The 17257-nt window shown below is 39.4% G+C and overlaps 1 protein-coding gene across 1 annotated transcript in view; it reads left to right on the top strand.

The window, feature by feature from the left end:
• The window catches only part of LOC134669517 (adipokinetic hormone/corazonin-related peptide receptor variant I-like), a 147426-nt gene extending 134550 nt beyond the window's left edge, over nucleotides 1-12876 (top strand). Inside the window, exon 8 of the mRNA XM_063527112.1 lies at nucleotides 12660-12876. Within this exon, the coding sequence (XP_063383182.1) occupies nucleotides 12660-12839 (180 nt within the window). The 3' untranslated portion in view covers nucleotides 12840-12876. The remainder of the gene's footprint in view (nucleotides 1-12659) is intronic.
• The last annotated feature ends 4381 nt before the right edge of the window (nucleotides 12877-17257 follow it).

Below are 17257 nucleotides of genomic sequence, written 5' to 3'. Positions count from 1 at the left end.
GTCCGAGTCCGGGTCCCAGTCCAAGTCAAAATCGAAATTCGTAATCACCAAAAGTGTACCATGCGTCATTGAAGGGTTCTGTTCTGGTCATCATCAGCAGTTCCACTTCATCAAATGCGACAGTTTTTAATGTAAATGCTTGATTTTATGATGAAAATACAAAAAAATCTATACGTATGCCTTTAATATTTGAGGAGTTCCCTCGATTCCTTATGGATCCCATCATCAGAACTCGAGCTTGACAAAAATGTGGCTTAAAAACTTAACTTGCTTAACGAACATAACGAAAAGGAAAAATCGCCAAACGTGAACTATGCGTCGTTTAAGAGTTCTGTTCTGATCATCATCAGCAGTTCCACTTCATCAAATGCAACAGTTTTTAATGAAAATGCTTGATTTTTTTTATGTAAATACAAAAATCTCTATACGCATGCCTTTAAGATTTGAGGAGTTCCCTTGATTCCTCATGGATCCCATCATCAGAACTCGAGCTTGACAAAAATGTGGCTTAAAAACTTAACTTGCTTAACAAACATAACGACGAGGACAAATCGCCAACCGTGAACTATGCGTCGTTGAAGAGTTCTGTTCTGATCATCATCAGCAGTTCCACTTCATCAAATGCAACAGTTTTTAATGAAAATGCTTGATTTTCTGATGTAAATACAAAAATCTCTATACGCATGCCTTTAAGATTTGAGGAGTTCCCTTGATTCCTCATGGATCCCATCATCAGAACTCGAGCTTGACAAAAATGTGGCTTAAAAACTTAACTTGCTTAACAAACATAGCGAAGAGGACAAATCGCCAACCGTGAACTATGCGTCGTTAAAGAGTTCCGTTCTGATCATCATCAGCAGTTCCACTTCATCAAATGTCACTTTTTTGGATGTATATGCTTGATTTGTTGATAAAAACCCAAAAATCACTATATGTATGCCTTTAAGATTTGAGGAGTTCCCTCGATTCCTCATGGATCCCATCATCAGAACTGGGTTTTGACTAAAACGGGACCAATCTGTATGCATATACATTCAATCAAAAAAAGAATTTTCAAAATCGATCTAGTAATGACGGAGATATGGAGTAACAAACATAAAATAAAATAAAAAAAAACATACAACCGAATTGATAACCTCCTTCTTTGAGATTTGGAAGTCGGTTAAAAAGCGTTAAATCTATAGACTTCTATTATGTATAAGTATAGTTAAAAATCGTTTTTAGAGACCCTTATTTATTTTGAAAGACCTATCCAACGATACCCCACACTATTGGGACATACATAAAAAAACACATTTTGTGAGGAGTAAAAAATGTCACTGTACCTATAGTCTGTGATATTGCTGTGGGTACCTACTGCGAAAAACACGTCTTTATTGCTTTTAAGTTTATTGCGAGAAAGCAAATTCATCCTTCTCCAGACGGTTATGGAAGAAATAAACTTTACGAGCAGAAATCCCCAAGAAATTTTACGCTGTACCAGCAACGGCTTATGATAATGAACGCTATCGAAAGCCGGCTTAAAGGCTTGCTACACGGTCGCCGACAAGCCTACTAACCGTCTGACCCTGGTCTGTCCTTGGTATGTGGGTCCGTCTGAGTTGGCTGGCTAGACGGTGGCAGACCACAGTGTGTTCAGAACTCGCGGACGGACAACACGTATTGCAAGCGCACAAAATGGCCCCTAACCTTGCGGATTGCATTTTGTTTTTCTTCCTTGACTTCTGAGGCGGCAAAACTTATTGGCGGGGCGCCAAATTTCATAATCTACTCATACTAGTGCAATGACAACAAAATAAGTTTTTGGCAAAAATGACATTTTTGGTACAAGCTTTTATCGCTGAATGTACTTTTCTTTCCACAGGCAACTAATTAAATACTCGTCGAGACAATTCTAAAAACCCCAAACACAATTAGGTCGCGTTGTTCTATCACAGGGTTCCTATGGCCACCTCCTGTCTCCATCATCAGATCAGCTATATGGTACCATAATAATGCATTGTCACCCGATTTATATATGTATGCAAATGTTCAGCTCCATCGGAAACTAGAAAGTAGGTCTAATTTAACTTGCAAGATTTGACCCGTACAAACATATTTACATACTTACATTAGGTATATTGCAAGTTAATAAAAAGCTTGTAAAAAAAGAAAAGGGTATACGAATGAAACGCTGGCTCAAAAAACGACATTTGTTGAGTCATTTCAACTTGATGAATTTGCTGGACTACGCTACGGGGCCATACATAACTTTCTGAGAATGAAGAGAAAAGTATTTGATGAATTTTTAGAAATGCTACTGAGTACCCATGGCATGGCTATAACCACACGAGCGCACACGGCGCGTCCTCCAAGCGAAATGGCCTAGTGCGGTCGGCGACGGGCGGCTACACGGTTCCGGACCGACCGCTCAGACCGCGGTCGCTGGCGCGCGCTCGCATGCCAAGGGCGTCCGGAGGTCAAACGAAATTTTGTTGGTAACAACTGTCTACACGGTCCGGGACAGACCAAGGCCACGCGGTTTGGGGGCTTGTCGGCGACCGTGTAGCAGGCCTTTTAGCTTTGCGTCTCGTCGGCACGCTTCGCTTTCTACCACGTTATGTGATGCACTCGGATTTCTAGGATTATCTGTACATACAAGTGTAGTTCCATGATATTATTGTCTAATGCACTTAGGGCTGCCCGTACTTTTACTATGAGTTTGTCGGCGCCATTCGCTAGCGACTGCGCAAGCTTCCTTGCAGTACATCTCACCGTCATCAGGCCTTTAACATCTTGACAGATGATTTATGCAGCGTCTGTAAGGAACAGCGTTTCTCGTGGCTGTATAAGCGAATGCGGGACCGGCATTTACGACCGCATTTGTGGCAGCTGAAACAGGGAACCATGTCGTCATCATCAGGTGGATTGTGCCTCTATGGGCAAGGTCTTGGAACCACATGTTGTCATGGATTTCGCGACCTTTCGCGGTGGTACCCCGCCATCTATCGCGATCTGACGCGAGCCCCTCACAAGTGTCCCTATAGATATCAAAAGCTACCATATCATATCATAGCAGTCCTTAAAACGCAGCAAGGGACGTCCTATACGGCTCTTTTGAAATGCTATCTGGCTCAACATAATCTCAACCGCACCAATAAATGAAGAATACCACCGAATTGTGAATTCGATACCGCTGAGTTTACGCAGCCGCTAGCATAAACGGCCGCAGTAAACTTGTGCCGAGGGTACAGGGTAGGGAGAACGAATATTAGACATCTTTTCAACACGTTGGGATTCTTGGGTCGCAAACAATAAATCCTATATTTCTCGATTTCGCTATGCGACGTTATGAGGCCCGTTTTACTGGGAAATTTTTATATCATATCAGAGGCGCCTGTTTCACAAACGTGACAGGTGCGACGAATTGTAAAATCACTGTTGCTGACGTCACAGGCATCCATGGGCTACGGTTACCGCTTACCATCGGGCGGGCCGTATTCCTGTTTGCCACCATAATTGTATTATTAAAAAACACTTTATGATATCGGAAAAAAACAGATATTTCTCTTGCTAAGTTTATGACAATTGTCACAAGAAACACTACAATTGTCACGAAATTCCGACATATAACTCATTACCTGTCAAGAATTACCTACAATTCTTCTAAATCTTTGACAATTGTCAGAAACCTCACAGGAGAAATATCTGTTTTTTTTCGATATAATAAAGTTTTTTTAAATAATACAATGATGGTGGCAAACAGGAATACGGCCCGCCCGATGGTAAGTGGTAATCGTAGGCCGTAGCCCATGGATGCCTGTGACGACAGCAAAGTGATTTTACAATTCGTCGCACCTGTCACCGATGTGAAATTGGGGCATTGTAAGTTATAAAATGTAGGGGAACATTCAGATGAATCTTACATTTTGACAACCCTACGTGTGCTCGGATACGTGGGACTATCTGCTCATTCAAAAGTACAATATTCAGGTATTGGGTAACGCAGACGATGTCACTGTCAGATGTACTTGGTACTTTATACATATATGTAGGTATACATATATATGTTCAGAACTTGAAACACATCCACTGAACTTGTAAACTTGCCACTTGCCCTCAAACTAGCTAAGTAGCTAAGTCACTTCACTGAAGTTAGTGTAATCTTTCGCAGTAGTTCATTGAAATTGCATAATTTACATAATGTTAGGTTCTAACTGGTTCAATAAAGTTTTAGGCGTTCCTATGCTAAAATTAAGTTCGTTTAATTAAACAATTATGCGTTATAATTTACGTTGACCGTTGACTACAGTCAGCAGTACTTGGCAGTAGGAAAACAAGCGCCATATTTAATATGAATACTCGACTATTTTCTTTTAGGTAAATATAAGTACCTATACGCATACGCCTACCTATACGCTCAGAGGCTCGCTGGTTGCGAGCAGTATTCATAATCATATCACAATTTGGTTAACTTAGTTTACCGTAATGGAGCATCAGCATTCCGGGAGCGTCAAAATTAAATTAAATTTATGAAATTTGTTTGCATTCTGTTTACAAACTGTGACTACCTATGGGCACGACACCTTATTAAACTTAACAATAATAATATTTATAATATCGGGTGTCCCTAAAACCAACGCCAGCGCCGAAAGGCCTATAGCCACGTCAAATTAAGCCGAATTTGGGCAAGCTGCGGAAATAATTCGTGTAGTTTTGAAAATTGGTACAGGCATACCTTGTGGTGTCTAGATAAACATACTAAAAGTCCTCGAGGGTAGGGGGTGTGCTGGGGGTGTAGAGGGGGTTGAAGGTACCTTTTTTCATATTTTTGCTCATATCTCGAAAATGTGTACGAATTGCATTATAATTACTTCGTACAAAAGTTTTAACATAAAATTTACTACAAATTTGGTTATGTTTATTTTTACTCTGCGATCAATACTTTAGGAGCTACAGGCTGTTAAAGTTAAATAAGAGATAAAAAATAGACGGTTTAAAAAAACGTCGTATTTTCATAATTGTTCATCATAAATAAAAAATTTAATTGAGAATAAGCAAGCTAAATGACCTGCTGATAAAATATAATAAAAACCGGCCAAGAGCATGTCGGGTCATGCTCAGTGTAGGGTTCCGTAGTTACCCGTCCGTCAAAATAGACTATTTGCAAAAACTCAAAAACTGCTTAATCGATTAGGTTCGCTATATTTTTCTTTGAAAGTCTTTACTAAGCTTTACTTTCACGATTTTTTTCATATTTTTTGGACCCATGGTTCAAATGTTAGGGGAACTAAAGTGGAAAACACAACTTTTTTTCTTTCAGATCGATTATTTCCGAAAATATTAAGCAGATCAAAAAACAGTTCTCAAAGACCCGTATTCGTTTTAAAAGACCTATCCAACGACACCCCACACTACAGGGTGGAAGCGAAAAAAAATTTCATCCCCTTTTTAACCTGTCGGATCCCACGGCTGAAATCTGAGCCACAAAAGGTTAGTGACTTTTCATACAAAAAAAATGTTGTTTGTATCAAAGGTCACTAACCTTTGTGGCTCAGATTTGAGTCTTGGGATCCGACAGGTTAATATACGGCAGCCACCCTAAAAAAATATTTTTTCTAATTTATATTTTACAACTTTGTCAGCGTAACTGATTTATATATTCGTGTCAAATTTAAACATGAAAACTAGAAAAAAAATTTTTTATGGTGGTTGCCCTACATTAAAGTGGGGATGAAATTTTTTTTCGCTTCCACCCTATAGTGTTGGGTGTCGTTGGATAGGTCTTTTAAAACGAATAAGGGTCTTCAAGAACTATTTTTTGATCAACTTAATATTTTCGGAAATAATCGATCTGAAAGAAAAAAAGTTGTGATTTACCCCTTAGTTCCCCTAACTTTTGAACCATGGGTCCAAAAAATATGAAAAAAATCGTGAAAACATAACTTAGTAAATACTTTCAAGGAAAAATATAGCGAACCTAATCGGTACAGCTGTATTTGAGTTATGGCAAATAGTCTATTTTGACAGACGGGTAACTACGGAACCCTACACTGAGCATGGCCCGACATGCATATGGCCTATTTTTTTATTATCTATCAGCAGGTTGCTTAGCTTGCTTACTCTAAGCTAATTTTTTTATATGTGATGAACAATTACAAAAAAACGACGTTTTCTTAAACCGTCTATTTTTTATTACTTATTTAACTTTAACAGCCTGTAGCCCCTAAAGTATTGATCGCAGAGTAAAAATAAACATAACCAAATTTGTAGTAAATTTTATGTTAAAACTTTTGTCTTAAGTAATTATAATGCTATTCGTACAGATATTCGAGATATGAGCAAAAATATGAAAAAAAGTACCTTCAAACCCCCTCTACACCCCCAGCACACCCCCTACCCTCGAGGACTTTTAGTATGTTTATCTGGACACCACAAGGTATATCTGTACCAATTTTCAAAACTACACGAATTATTTCCGCAGATTTTTCTAATTTGCTTAGGCTACTAATAGAACAGCTGATGGGATACAAATTGGAAAGGATATAAGTAACGATTTTTTGTTAGACTCTTGTTCTAATAGGTTAGTAGGTATTAACCTACTCGAATCGAAAGAAAAAATATTTCCAATTCGCCATACTTAATTCCTCTCCGTAAAATTACTGGGGTATGTTGTATATGTGAGTACCTTTGTCGCGGGTAGAAGCTGGTGGTATATATTTACCTATGTACTCGTAATATTTTGACATTCTCGGGCCTTAACTTTGGCCCGCAACATAATCGGGGGGCACGGCAGTGCCCCCGCCAAGTCGAGCGCGAAGCAAACACTGCCGTACCATCCTTTACTGGAACCATTTCGCCGCATTTTCAGGCCCCTATTTGAGAACCTCTGGATAAGACCAGAACGCAGAAATTTTGGTCATCCAGTAAGCTATAATCACATACTTAAAATCCAAAATTTCAAGTCTGTAGGTCATTTAGTTCCGAAGTTAAGCGAAAGCAAAGTTTAGCATTTATGAAACTCACTCATGATCATCAGAATAGAACTAGTACTTCCCATAAACTCAGAGAGCTGAAATTTGGTACAGAGTTAGGGTTTAATGGCCACATAAAGGGAAAACCTAAAAATATTGCAATATCAGTCACGTTTTAAAGATCTAAGAACTGCATAAGTAAGTTTGTAATCCCATATAAATATATGATATTACAAAGTTACTGTTGCAGTTCCTACAAATAGTAGGTAAAGTAAAGTAAAGGTAGGTACACTACGATGTACGATGTGAGTATGAATGAAAATATGTTTAGTTATGATATGTGTATACATAGTATGGGTATGAGTACCCGAAAAGAAGGACTGCCTACAAAAAGAGATGAGATCCCATCAAAAACATTACATGTAAAAAGGTGCAAGTCTCGCAACGCTTTTACTACAAAAAAGTTTTGAGATGTAATGTGAAACCAAGTCGGTTATTTTAATCAATGCCAAAGGGTGTTAAAACCGTATCAATAAGATATCTTTAATTTGTAATACGTATAATGACTTGGCCATCGCACGGCTGCATAATGACAAAAGGATCATCGTCACCTATTAAAAAAAATAAGTTCAAAAACTAAAACCCGACTACTGCAAATCGCGCTCTAAAAAGTATGAAACAAGATAGAATTCTTATCTAAAAATTATCGAACAGGGAATATTATAAATGTTACCATTTTTTCAATAAAAAAATACAACGTAATATAATTTTCTATTTTTTTATATATTTACAGAGATTCAGAGGATCGCCGTGGTCGTATGCCACGATTATAAACTTTAAGGTAAAGTGGCATACGACCACGGCTATCCGCTGAATCTCTGTAAATACATATATAAAAAAATAGTAAATTATATTACGTTGTATTTTTTTATTGAAAAAATGGTAACATTTATAATATTCCCTGTTCGATAATTTTTAGATAAGAATTCTATCTTGTTTCATACTTTTTAGAGCGCGATTTGCAGTAGTCGGGTTTTAGTTTTTGAACTTATTTTTTATTTAATTAATTTTGGGGTCATGATTTCGTTACTAACTATTTGAAGTCACTTGATATTACTTTTGCGAGGGCGCCCGCAGTACAGAAATGCATGCAGAGAGCCGCATATATCGGGCTACGCCCGACTCCTTTGGTATGAGGGCGCCGAAGGCTTCCGTCTTTGGAACGCGTACGTCGGGCTACGCCCGACATTTTTAGTATGAGGGCGCCTTCGGCGCCCGGCTTTGCAACGCGTACGTCGGGCTACGCCCGACTCTTTTAGTATGAGGGCGCTGAAGGCGCCCGGCTTTGGAACGCGTACAGCGAGCCTCGTACGTCGGGCTGCGCCCGACTCTTTTAGTATGAGGGCGCCTTCGGCGCCCGGCTTTGGAACGCGTACGTCGGGCTACGCCCGACTCTTTTAGTGTGAGGGCGTCGAAGGCGCCCGGCTTTGGAACGCGTACAGCGAGCCTCGTACGTCGGGCTGCGCCCGACTCTTTTAGTATGAGGGCGCCTTCGGCGCCCGGCTTTGGAACGCGTACGTCGGGCTACGCCCGACTCTTTTAGTGTGAGGGCGCCGAAGGCGCCCGGCTTTGGAACGCGTACAGGGAGCCTCGTACGTCGGGCTGCGCCCGACTCTTTTAGTATGAGGGCGCCGAGGGCGCCCGGCTTTGGAACGCGTACAGCGAGCCTCGTACGTCGGGCTGCGCCCGACTCTTTTAGTATGAGGGCGCCGAGGGCGCCCGGCTTTGGAACGCGTACAGCGAGCCTCGTACGTCAGGCTGCGCCCGACTCTTTTAGTATGAGGGCGGGCGCCGAACGGCGCACGGCTTTGGAACCCGTTCGTCGGGCGTAGCCCGACTCTTAGTATGAGGGCGCCTTCGGCGCCCGGCTTTGGAACGCGTACGTCGGGCTACGCCCGACTCTTTTAGTATGAGGGCGCCGAAGGCGCCCGGCTTTGGGACGCGTACAGCGAGCCTCGTACATCGGGCTGCGCCCGACTCTTTTAGTATGAGGGCGCCTTCGGCGCCCGGCTTTGGAACGCGTTCGTCGGGTCACGCCCGACTCTTTTAGTATGAGGGCGGGCGCCGAACGGCGCCCGGCTATGGAACCCGTTCGTCGGGCGTAGCCCGACTTAAGAGCCCGGCTTTGGAACGCGTACAGCGAGCCTCGTACGTCGGGCTGCGCCCGACTCTTTTAGTATGAGGGCGCCTTCGGCGCCCGGCTTTGGAACCCGTTCGTCGGGCGTAGCCCGACTCTTAGTATGAGGGCGCCTTCGGCGCCCGGCTTTAGAACGCGTACGTCGGGCTACGCCCGACTCTTTTAGTATGAGGGCGCCGAAGGCGCCCGGCTTTGGGACGCGTACAGCGAGCCTCGTACATCGGGCTGCGCCCGACTCTTTTAATATGAGGGCGCCTTCGGCGCCCGGCTTTGAACGCGTTCGTCGGGCTACGCCCGACTCTTTTAGTATGAAGGCGCCCGGGGCGCGCGGCTTTGGAACGCGTACAGCGAACCTCGTACGTCGGGCTGCGCCCGACTCTTTTAGTATGAGGCCGCCTTCGGCGCCCGGCTTTGGAACGCGTTCGTCGGGCTACGCCCGACTCTTTTAGTATGAGGGCGCCGCTTTGCCGCGTACAGCGTGCCTCGTACGTCTCTTGTAGGGAATGTAGGGCTGTTTCCTATATTTTGGCTGATCTGGGCTTCTATACATATTCACTTTATAAAATATTGCAGATCATTAAAAAACACCATGTATATAGTGGCCAAACAAATTTCTTTTGCAAAAACCGTCTTGTATCGCCTTAATCGGGTAATACGCGGATAGGATTCAAAGCGCTTAATAGATTCGTAGTTCGAATTACCTACCCGATAAATTAATGTTTTATCGGGTTCATGTAAGCAAAGCCGGGTGCAAAAGCTAACAATATGTATATATTTGAAATGTGCTAATTGAGCTCTTTCAAATGATATACAACACGCCACCATTACTTATTTATATTTTTTTGGTTCGTGCCTTTATGACCTCTAGAGGGCGCCGTGTTCCTTTTTTTGTGACATCATATAGCCTATAACCAGCGGACGCTTAAGACGATTCGAATGACATATCGTTTGTCAAATTATAATGCGTACTTTAGGAGTTCTGAGGGAACAAATGAACATACATACATACATACCCACATACATACCGGTCAAAATCATAACCCTCCTTTTGCGTTGCCGTAGTCGGGTAAAAATAATTCTAATTGAACATAACGCTAGCGCTAATTGCAGTTTGCGCATTACACATATTTACGAGTACGGTACGAGTAAAGCATTATGTGCGATTGCCAAGTCATTATATGATGATTAGTGACGGATTACTGATTATTATTTAATTATTAGATTTAATGAATGGGCAATACGAAAAACTGTTGCTACTGTACAAGAATCAGAACCGGAAAAAAAGAAAAGAAAGATTTGTAATAATAAAAAAACTACTCCTAAAAAGAAAAAAAATGTGTTACATAAGAAAATCTAATAAAATAAATCAATATGCCCACGTTTCTACAAAAAGAAGTGAAATCCCACCAAAAACATTCTGTAAAAAACTAGCCAAGTCTCGATGGAGCTGCTTGTTTATCTCTAAAAAGTAATGAAATCTAGACAAAGTCGTGCCAAGTCTAAGGTTCCTTACTGCGATTTCTTTATTATTATAGTTAATGTTGTGTGACTTGGCCGTTGAAGGGTACACAAGGGTACAAAACCAGGTGCTCCATGTCCATGACACCATTGCACCAATCTGCCATTGCACCAAAAAGAAGTGTTTGTTTCAGGCTCGCCCATACATAAGTATTATTGAAATACGCAGCTTTATCAAGCCTACAATTGACTGGTTATTGAATCAACGTTTTCCAAGTGGCAATTTTCCATCGTCAATGGGTAGCGGTTCTGGCGACAGATTGGTGCAATGGTGTCATGGAGCACCTGGTTTTGTACCCTTGTGTACCCTTCAACGGCCAAGTCACACAACATTAACTATAATAATAAAGAAATCGCAGTAAGGAACCTTAGACTTGGCACGACTTTGTCTAGATTTCATTACTTTTTAGAGATAAACAAGCAGCTCCATCGAGACTTGGCTAGTTTTTTACAGAATGTTTTTGGTGGGTATAATTTTCCTCAAGTTAAACCTTATAATCCTCTGTTTGCGCGAGTGTGCGTGTGTTACGCGACTTAAGGATGACACACCTTAAGTTGCTAACACACTATCGCACCGCACCAAGGTCATTGTGGGACGCACCCATAAGTAAAAGGGAGAAAGCGATATCTCTTTCTCCCTCTTACTTATGGGTGCGTCCCACAATGACCTTGGTGCGGTGCGATAGTGTGTTAGCAACTTTAGACCGGCCGTTTTCTATGGAAAGCATCACGTGTTCACCTGTCATGTCATAGAAAAGTAAGCCCTGGAAGCTCCGGTCCGGACACGGCCCGGTCTAACGTGAGTCATCCTTACGTGTGTTCACGTGAATATCAGCGTCGTCTGTAAGGATAAACTAACATTTAACTGGCTCCGCAACTAAAGTTTATTGCAAACTAGAGAGCGCTCCATCCAATATACCTCGTATTTCCAGCAGGAAATACGAGGTATACTAGCAAGTTGGTATGTGATATTACACTGCAGGAGGCGAAGTCTAATTGTAATAACCAAGTAATGGGTCAAACAGAAAACTGTGTTCGCGTCTTTCCTGTAGACATACACAAGAGTTAAGGGCTATAAAGGTTTATTTTCTTATTTAATCCTATAAGGGTCCTATAACGAACACTGTTTTCTGTTTGACCGTAATAACAGGTTATGACTTTGATCTAGATTTGTTATGGATGATCTGTCAGTCCATATGATCTAACTAGTGAATTATATTTTCTAACCATCTTTTTCATTCCTACCTATCTCTATTAAATAAGACAAATTTACAAAGTGCAGGTCTACATCATGTCATACATCATCAATTCATCACATTAATTCGTACCTAGTTCCGTAAAAATAATTAGGTCTGTTAGTAAGCTCTTTTTGGAGTAGAAATTGTTTAACAAATAAGTAGGTATGACAATTGTAGTTGAGGAGGAGTTCTTGTAGTCATATGTAGGTATGTCATATGTAAACGACGATAAACGATTATCTTATCTTATCATATCTTATGTGGTCAGTTCCGTTCACTGCACGTGGTGTTTAATGTTCATTATTAGCAAATTTACTTCATCAAACACTTTTTGGATTAAAATAAAATCACGTTGTGCCTAAGATTCACCCAATTTGCCATGAATAACCTTAACTTTAAGGTAGTTTTTAAGTTTAGATATAAGTAGACTAACACAAATATGATTTTAAAATCTGAAATAAACAATTTTTGTTTTATTTTTATTTATCGATTTAACTTTTTTTTTAAATTATAACTTTAAAAATTGATTTATTGACCCACAAAAAAAACATAATAATAACAGTACCTTCAGATCCACAGCGCAGGCTTCGTCACCAAACAGATAGCTCATCCATAGCTCATTCATAGATAGCTTTTTTTGATTTAACTGAATTTTCACAATAAATAGAATTGACAACAAATCAGACGTCAGACATTAATAGCAAAATAATAGAAAATAACAACTGATGATCTTAAATTGCATATATTTTACAGGTACAATGCAGCAGTGTGCGCCGGCACAGGGTCCGCTTCCAGGAGACCTCACTCGGAGGCCCCAGCGTCACGTCGGACCCCGTGCGCTGCTGGCGCGACCACTCTGACGAGGACCAGAAAATCAAACCCTCGAGAAGCTGCGAGGTGTTCACATTGCAAACGCCAAGGGACTATTATTAAATGTGCCAATTCTCCTAAAATTCTAAACAAGACTGAAAAACTACTAGTCGACAACGCGAATAGTGTGATAAAAGAAGTCCTATGAAAAAGGTTCTCATAGAAAATTATTATTTATTAAATTCCACAGCAACCGATTTTTCTCGTGAATATATTTCTAACTATTCTCTCGCAGTTCCAACCTGACAACACACCTTTTAGTCGTGTACATATAGAAGTACCTACTAGTACATTTCCATTATGTAGCAAGTGTTGTTGAACTTACCTACACAAATAATAAAGTAGTTCCATCATCCTCTGAACTGGTATTAATACTATTAATAATGTATTAACTAGGAACAATAACTCAATGTACCCTGCTTATTTTTTATAAGAAACATTACTCATCTGAAATAAATTAGCAGGTAAGTACCTAATATTAATAATTGTGATACTTAACCTTAAGAAATGTATGTTAAGCTAAGAACATGAATAATAAGATATTGATTTTTGGTGTAGACAGACGCGCAGACGGAGTTGGTAGATAAACCTAAGAAATATTTTGTTAGCTAAAATGAATTATGTACAAAAATATTTTTACCTTGATATATTATTTTCACCTGCTGTATTGTAATGATGTAATTTGTATCTGGATGTTATAAAATAACAATGCTATTGTTACACTTCCTATTATTATATAGTACTTTTATGGTGATGAAAAAAGTACTAGTTTATTTTATACAGGGTGATTCAGGAGACGTGAGCAGGAGTAACACAGCGCATTTCGTAAATTATAAGCAACTGTTTCGTACCAGTATTAGTGAAGTTAAGGTTAATTTTCTAGTCATGTTGAACAAAAAAGTTATTAATTTATTTACGACATGCACTTTTTTTTAACTAACAACTTATTTTCCACTCAATTTAACTAGTAAGTATATACTATAGGTACTCGTATACCAATTTAATTTATTTGTACTTATACTTTACTCCAATATTTGACGAATAATTAAGTAGGTACCTACTTATACAATATTTTTTCACGTTTCATATGCTTGTTACACAATAACGCAATCCATTCAAGTATAATATACAACATTGTAAAACAAATGTTTTACAAAGTTGTTTAACCGCTCGTGCTACTAATTCATATCCGAGCAAGCGAAAGATTCCAAAATTGTTCGAAAAATGGAATCTAGAGCGTTGCGGGGGTTTCGAAGCACGAGGGTTAAACAAAATTTGCCCCCGAGTGAAACACAAAATTTTTCACCACACCAACCCGAAACAAATATTAAATGTAAAATATCAAACAAAATCAAACCAAATTAAATCCAAATGAATGTTATTAAATATTTATCATCCAAAATTATCGTTTAAAAGTCAATTCTACCAGCAAAGATAAGAAAACAACTCAAAATTTGCATTAGATTACTTTTCCTCACATGTGAATAAAATGCAACCTTGCTATCAGTTTTTGAAGTGCAAAGTAAGCCTTTCCGAGCTGGTGAGGTGTAAAATTCATTGTCCTGTCAATATATCAGCCTTTCGTCAAGCACAGGCGTAGGAACATAATAAATTTAAACATGATCAATCCCGATGCCGACACGCACGTTCTCTGAAACAACTTCGATTAACTAAGATGTAGATAGACGACGCGCCCGTGACGAAAGTTTCGTCCCACACCTGGCCCTAAAACAACATCTGGACGTGTTATATCTCTTTTCACTTTCATTACAATATCCTACTAAGGCCCAGCCATACAAATAAAAATGCGAAATTTGCCGCAGAAATTTGAACCTACAGTGTAGGAAATAGAGTTGATTTTGCGTTGTTCAAAAACTGAACGAAACAAAGCAAAAGCAAATCTGTTCCAATCGAATATGATTTAAATTTCGTTGAACTGAATAAGTTGGTACTATTTATAGACCTTGGACTTGGACCTTGGGCCTTAGGAGGGTATAAATTGACTAGAATACAAGTATCTTTATTTATTTTTTAAGTAGGTTAAGTTTCATTGCTTGCCTGTATTGCAGTTCAATGAACCCGATACACGAAACTTACGGCGCGATTCGGGAAATTAATTAGAGACTCACTAGATATGAAATAGTAAAGATATGTGACGTTCCACGGCAAAAGGTACCTTATGGCTGCTCGGGGCAATGGTACCTTTTGCCGTGGAACGTCACATATCGTTACTATTTAATATCTTGTGAATCTCTAAATCATTTCCCGAATCGCGCCGTTACATGTAGGTACGACGGAAATTACCCAAAATTAATAAATTTATATGTCTACACAGTCAGCGTCAAATGCAAAATCATGAACAGGGTTTCGGCTCTGAAAGGAAAGCAATGAACCTACACGAGTTGGGATCTACCTAAAAGTCTTAAAACATTTGAAGCCTCAAATTGATTGTACACAATTGAGTCGCTTAACTTCAAACTCGGGTAAATCCATCTGTCAGATTATGCGATTTTAGTACCTATTAAGAAAAGGTTATAGGTTAGATATTTGCTGAGAGGGTCGAATGGATTTACCCGAGTAAAGCGACACAATTCGAAGTTAAGCCACACAATTTGTGGGCTTCGAAATACCAAATTGACGAAGGGTTGATTGAGGAAGTTATAAAACTTTTCTGTTTCCGATTTCGAATTAAGGCAGAATTCTAAAATGTTTTTGAACTGCTTATTGTATTTGCAAAATCTTTTTTAACATAGCTTTCCCATCAGGGTCAATCGACGACATAGACTAGGAATCCTCTAGACCGAGTTTAGAGCAATTATTTCATGCAACCGATGATGCCAAAAACGCGGGGGTGCGCGGGACGAGGTGAGCGAAGTCCCGTGCCGTGATTGGTCCGTTCAAAGACACGGACGTCACACAAAGACACTTTCGTGGCAGGCAGGGGGTAGCGTGACTATGCTCATTCTGGAGGATGTTTTGTCTGTGATCGACAATAATCTCTCAATCTCGAAGATGTAAAGGGAATTACACAATAAGATAAAAGAGAGCTCTCAAGAGAATAATTTGTTATCAATAATGTAATATTGTGTTTGTTGTGTTTGTTATTTCTATTTCTTATCAGGTCAGATCAGATAAGGTCAGATTATCAAGTCTTCTGGATTTGGTAATATTTGTAATTCTAATATCTCCTATAGTCATATAAAGCAACAGTATTTACGAATAGCTTTAATTTGATATGGGCCCAGCCTCCTATAGGTATAATGTATAATAATATGTATGTAACTATGAAAGGAAAGAGTTCTGAAGTCATAGTTTAAACGACCTAATTATGTACATGGTACATTAATGTATTTGTTAACCTGTAAATATAATGTAACATATTGTTGTTATTGACATATCAGTGTTAATTAAATGTTTTTATGACAATAATGTGTTGTGTGTTTTTACCCATTTTGAATTATTAGGTATGTTTTATTTATCTCTTATATTAACAAGATCAAAACTATATAAACAATTTCAATTACATGTTACAAAATCTGGGGAAAATTACAAAAAATTGTGACTTTAAATCCTTTTCTTTGGAAAATTTTGGAAATTTTTGGCAATCTTTTTTTATTTCACGTAATCAGTAGTCATTGGCTATTAGATGAATGCTTATTTAAATTCCAAATTTGAGTAGTTTTTTCACAATTACCACTTTTTAGTCGAAAGGCGGGTTTAAAAAAAAAAAGTAAAAACTCAAATAGTTAACTTAAAAACCAATGAGTTCTGACCCCTGGTTGACTGGACTTAAATCATTGCAAATGACCCATAGAATAACCCCTTTCAAGGAATACGGCGAATTTCCAATCAACCTGTATGTACAAAGATAATTGTATGTTTATAATTAACTACTTTATGATGCAAGAGGTTAAAGGCCAAACTGAAATGAACTTTATCAGTTGACAATATTTAAATATATTCCTTTATTTTATGCCTGTTTTAAAGGATGATTCACGCTAAATCGGGCCCGGCCCGGTATTGGGTTTGTAGTGGAATTCTACCAGGATTGATAGAGTAAAACATTATTTTGTGCAGACAGAAAGAAACGATAAAATATATATTCATTTGTTCAAGTATACTGACAAAATAAAAAACCGGGCAAGTGCGAGACCCCTCCCGACGTTGCTTAACTTTGGTCAAAAATCACGTTTGTTGTATGGGAGCCCCATTTAAATCTTTATTTTATTCTGTTTTTAGTATTTGTTGTTATAGCGGCAACAGAAATACATCATCTGTGAAAATTTCAACTGTCTAGCTATCACGGTTCGTGAGATACAGCCTGGTGACAGACGGACGGACGGACGGACGGACGGACGGACGGACGGACGGACGGACGGACGGACGGACGGACGGACGGACGGACGGACGGACAGCGAAGTCTTAGTAATAGGGTCCCGTTTTACCCTTTGGGTACGGAACCCTAAAAACTACAGACAAAA

The sequence above is a fragment of the Cydia fagiglandana genome, chromosome 12 (genome assembly GCF_963556715.1).
Source record: "Cydia fagiglandana chromosome 12, ilCydFagi1.1, whole genome shotgun sequence".
NCBI lineage: Eukaryota > Metazoa > Arthropoda > Insecta > Lepidoptera > Tortricidae > Cydia > Cydia fagiglandana.
Note: the sequence above shows the minus strand (reverse complement) of the source record. Positions and strands in the feature narration are given on the sequence as shown.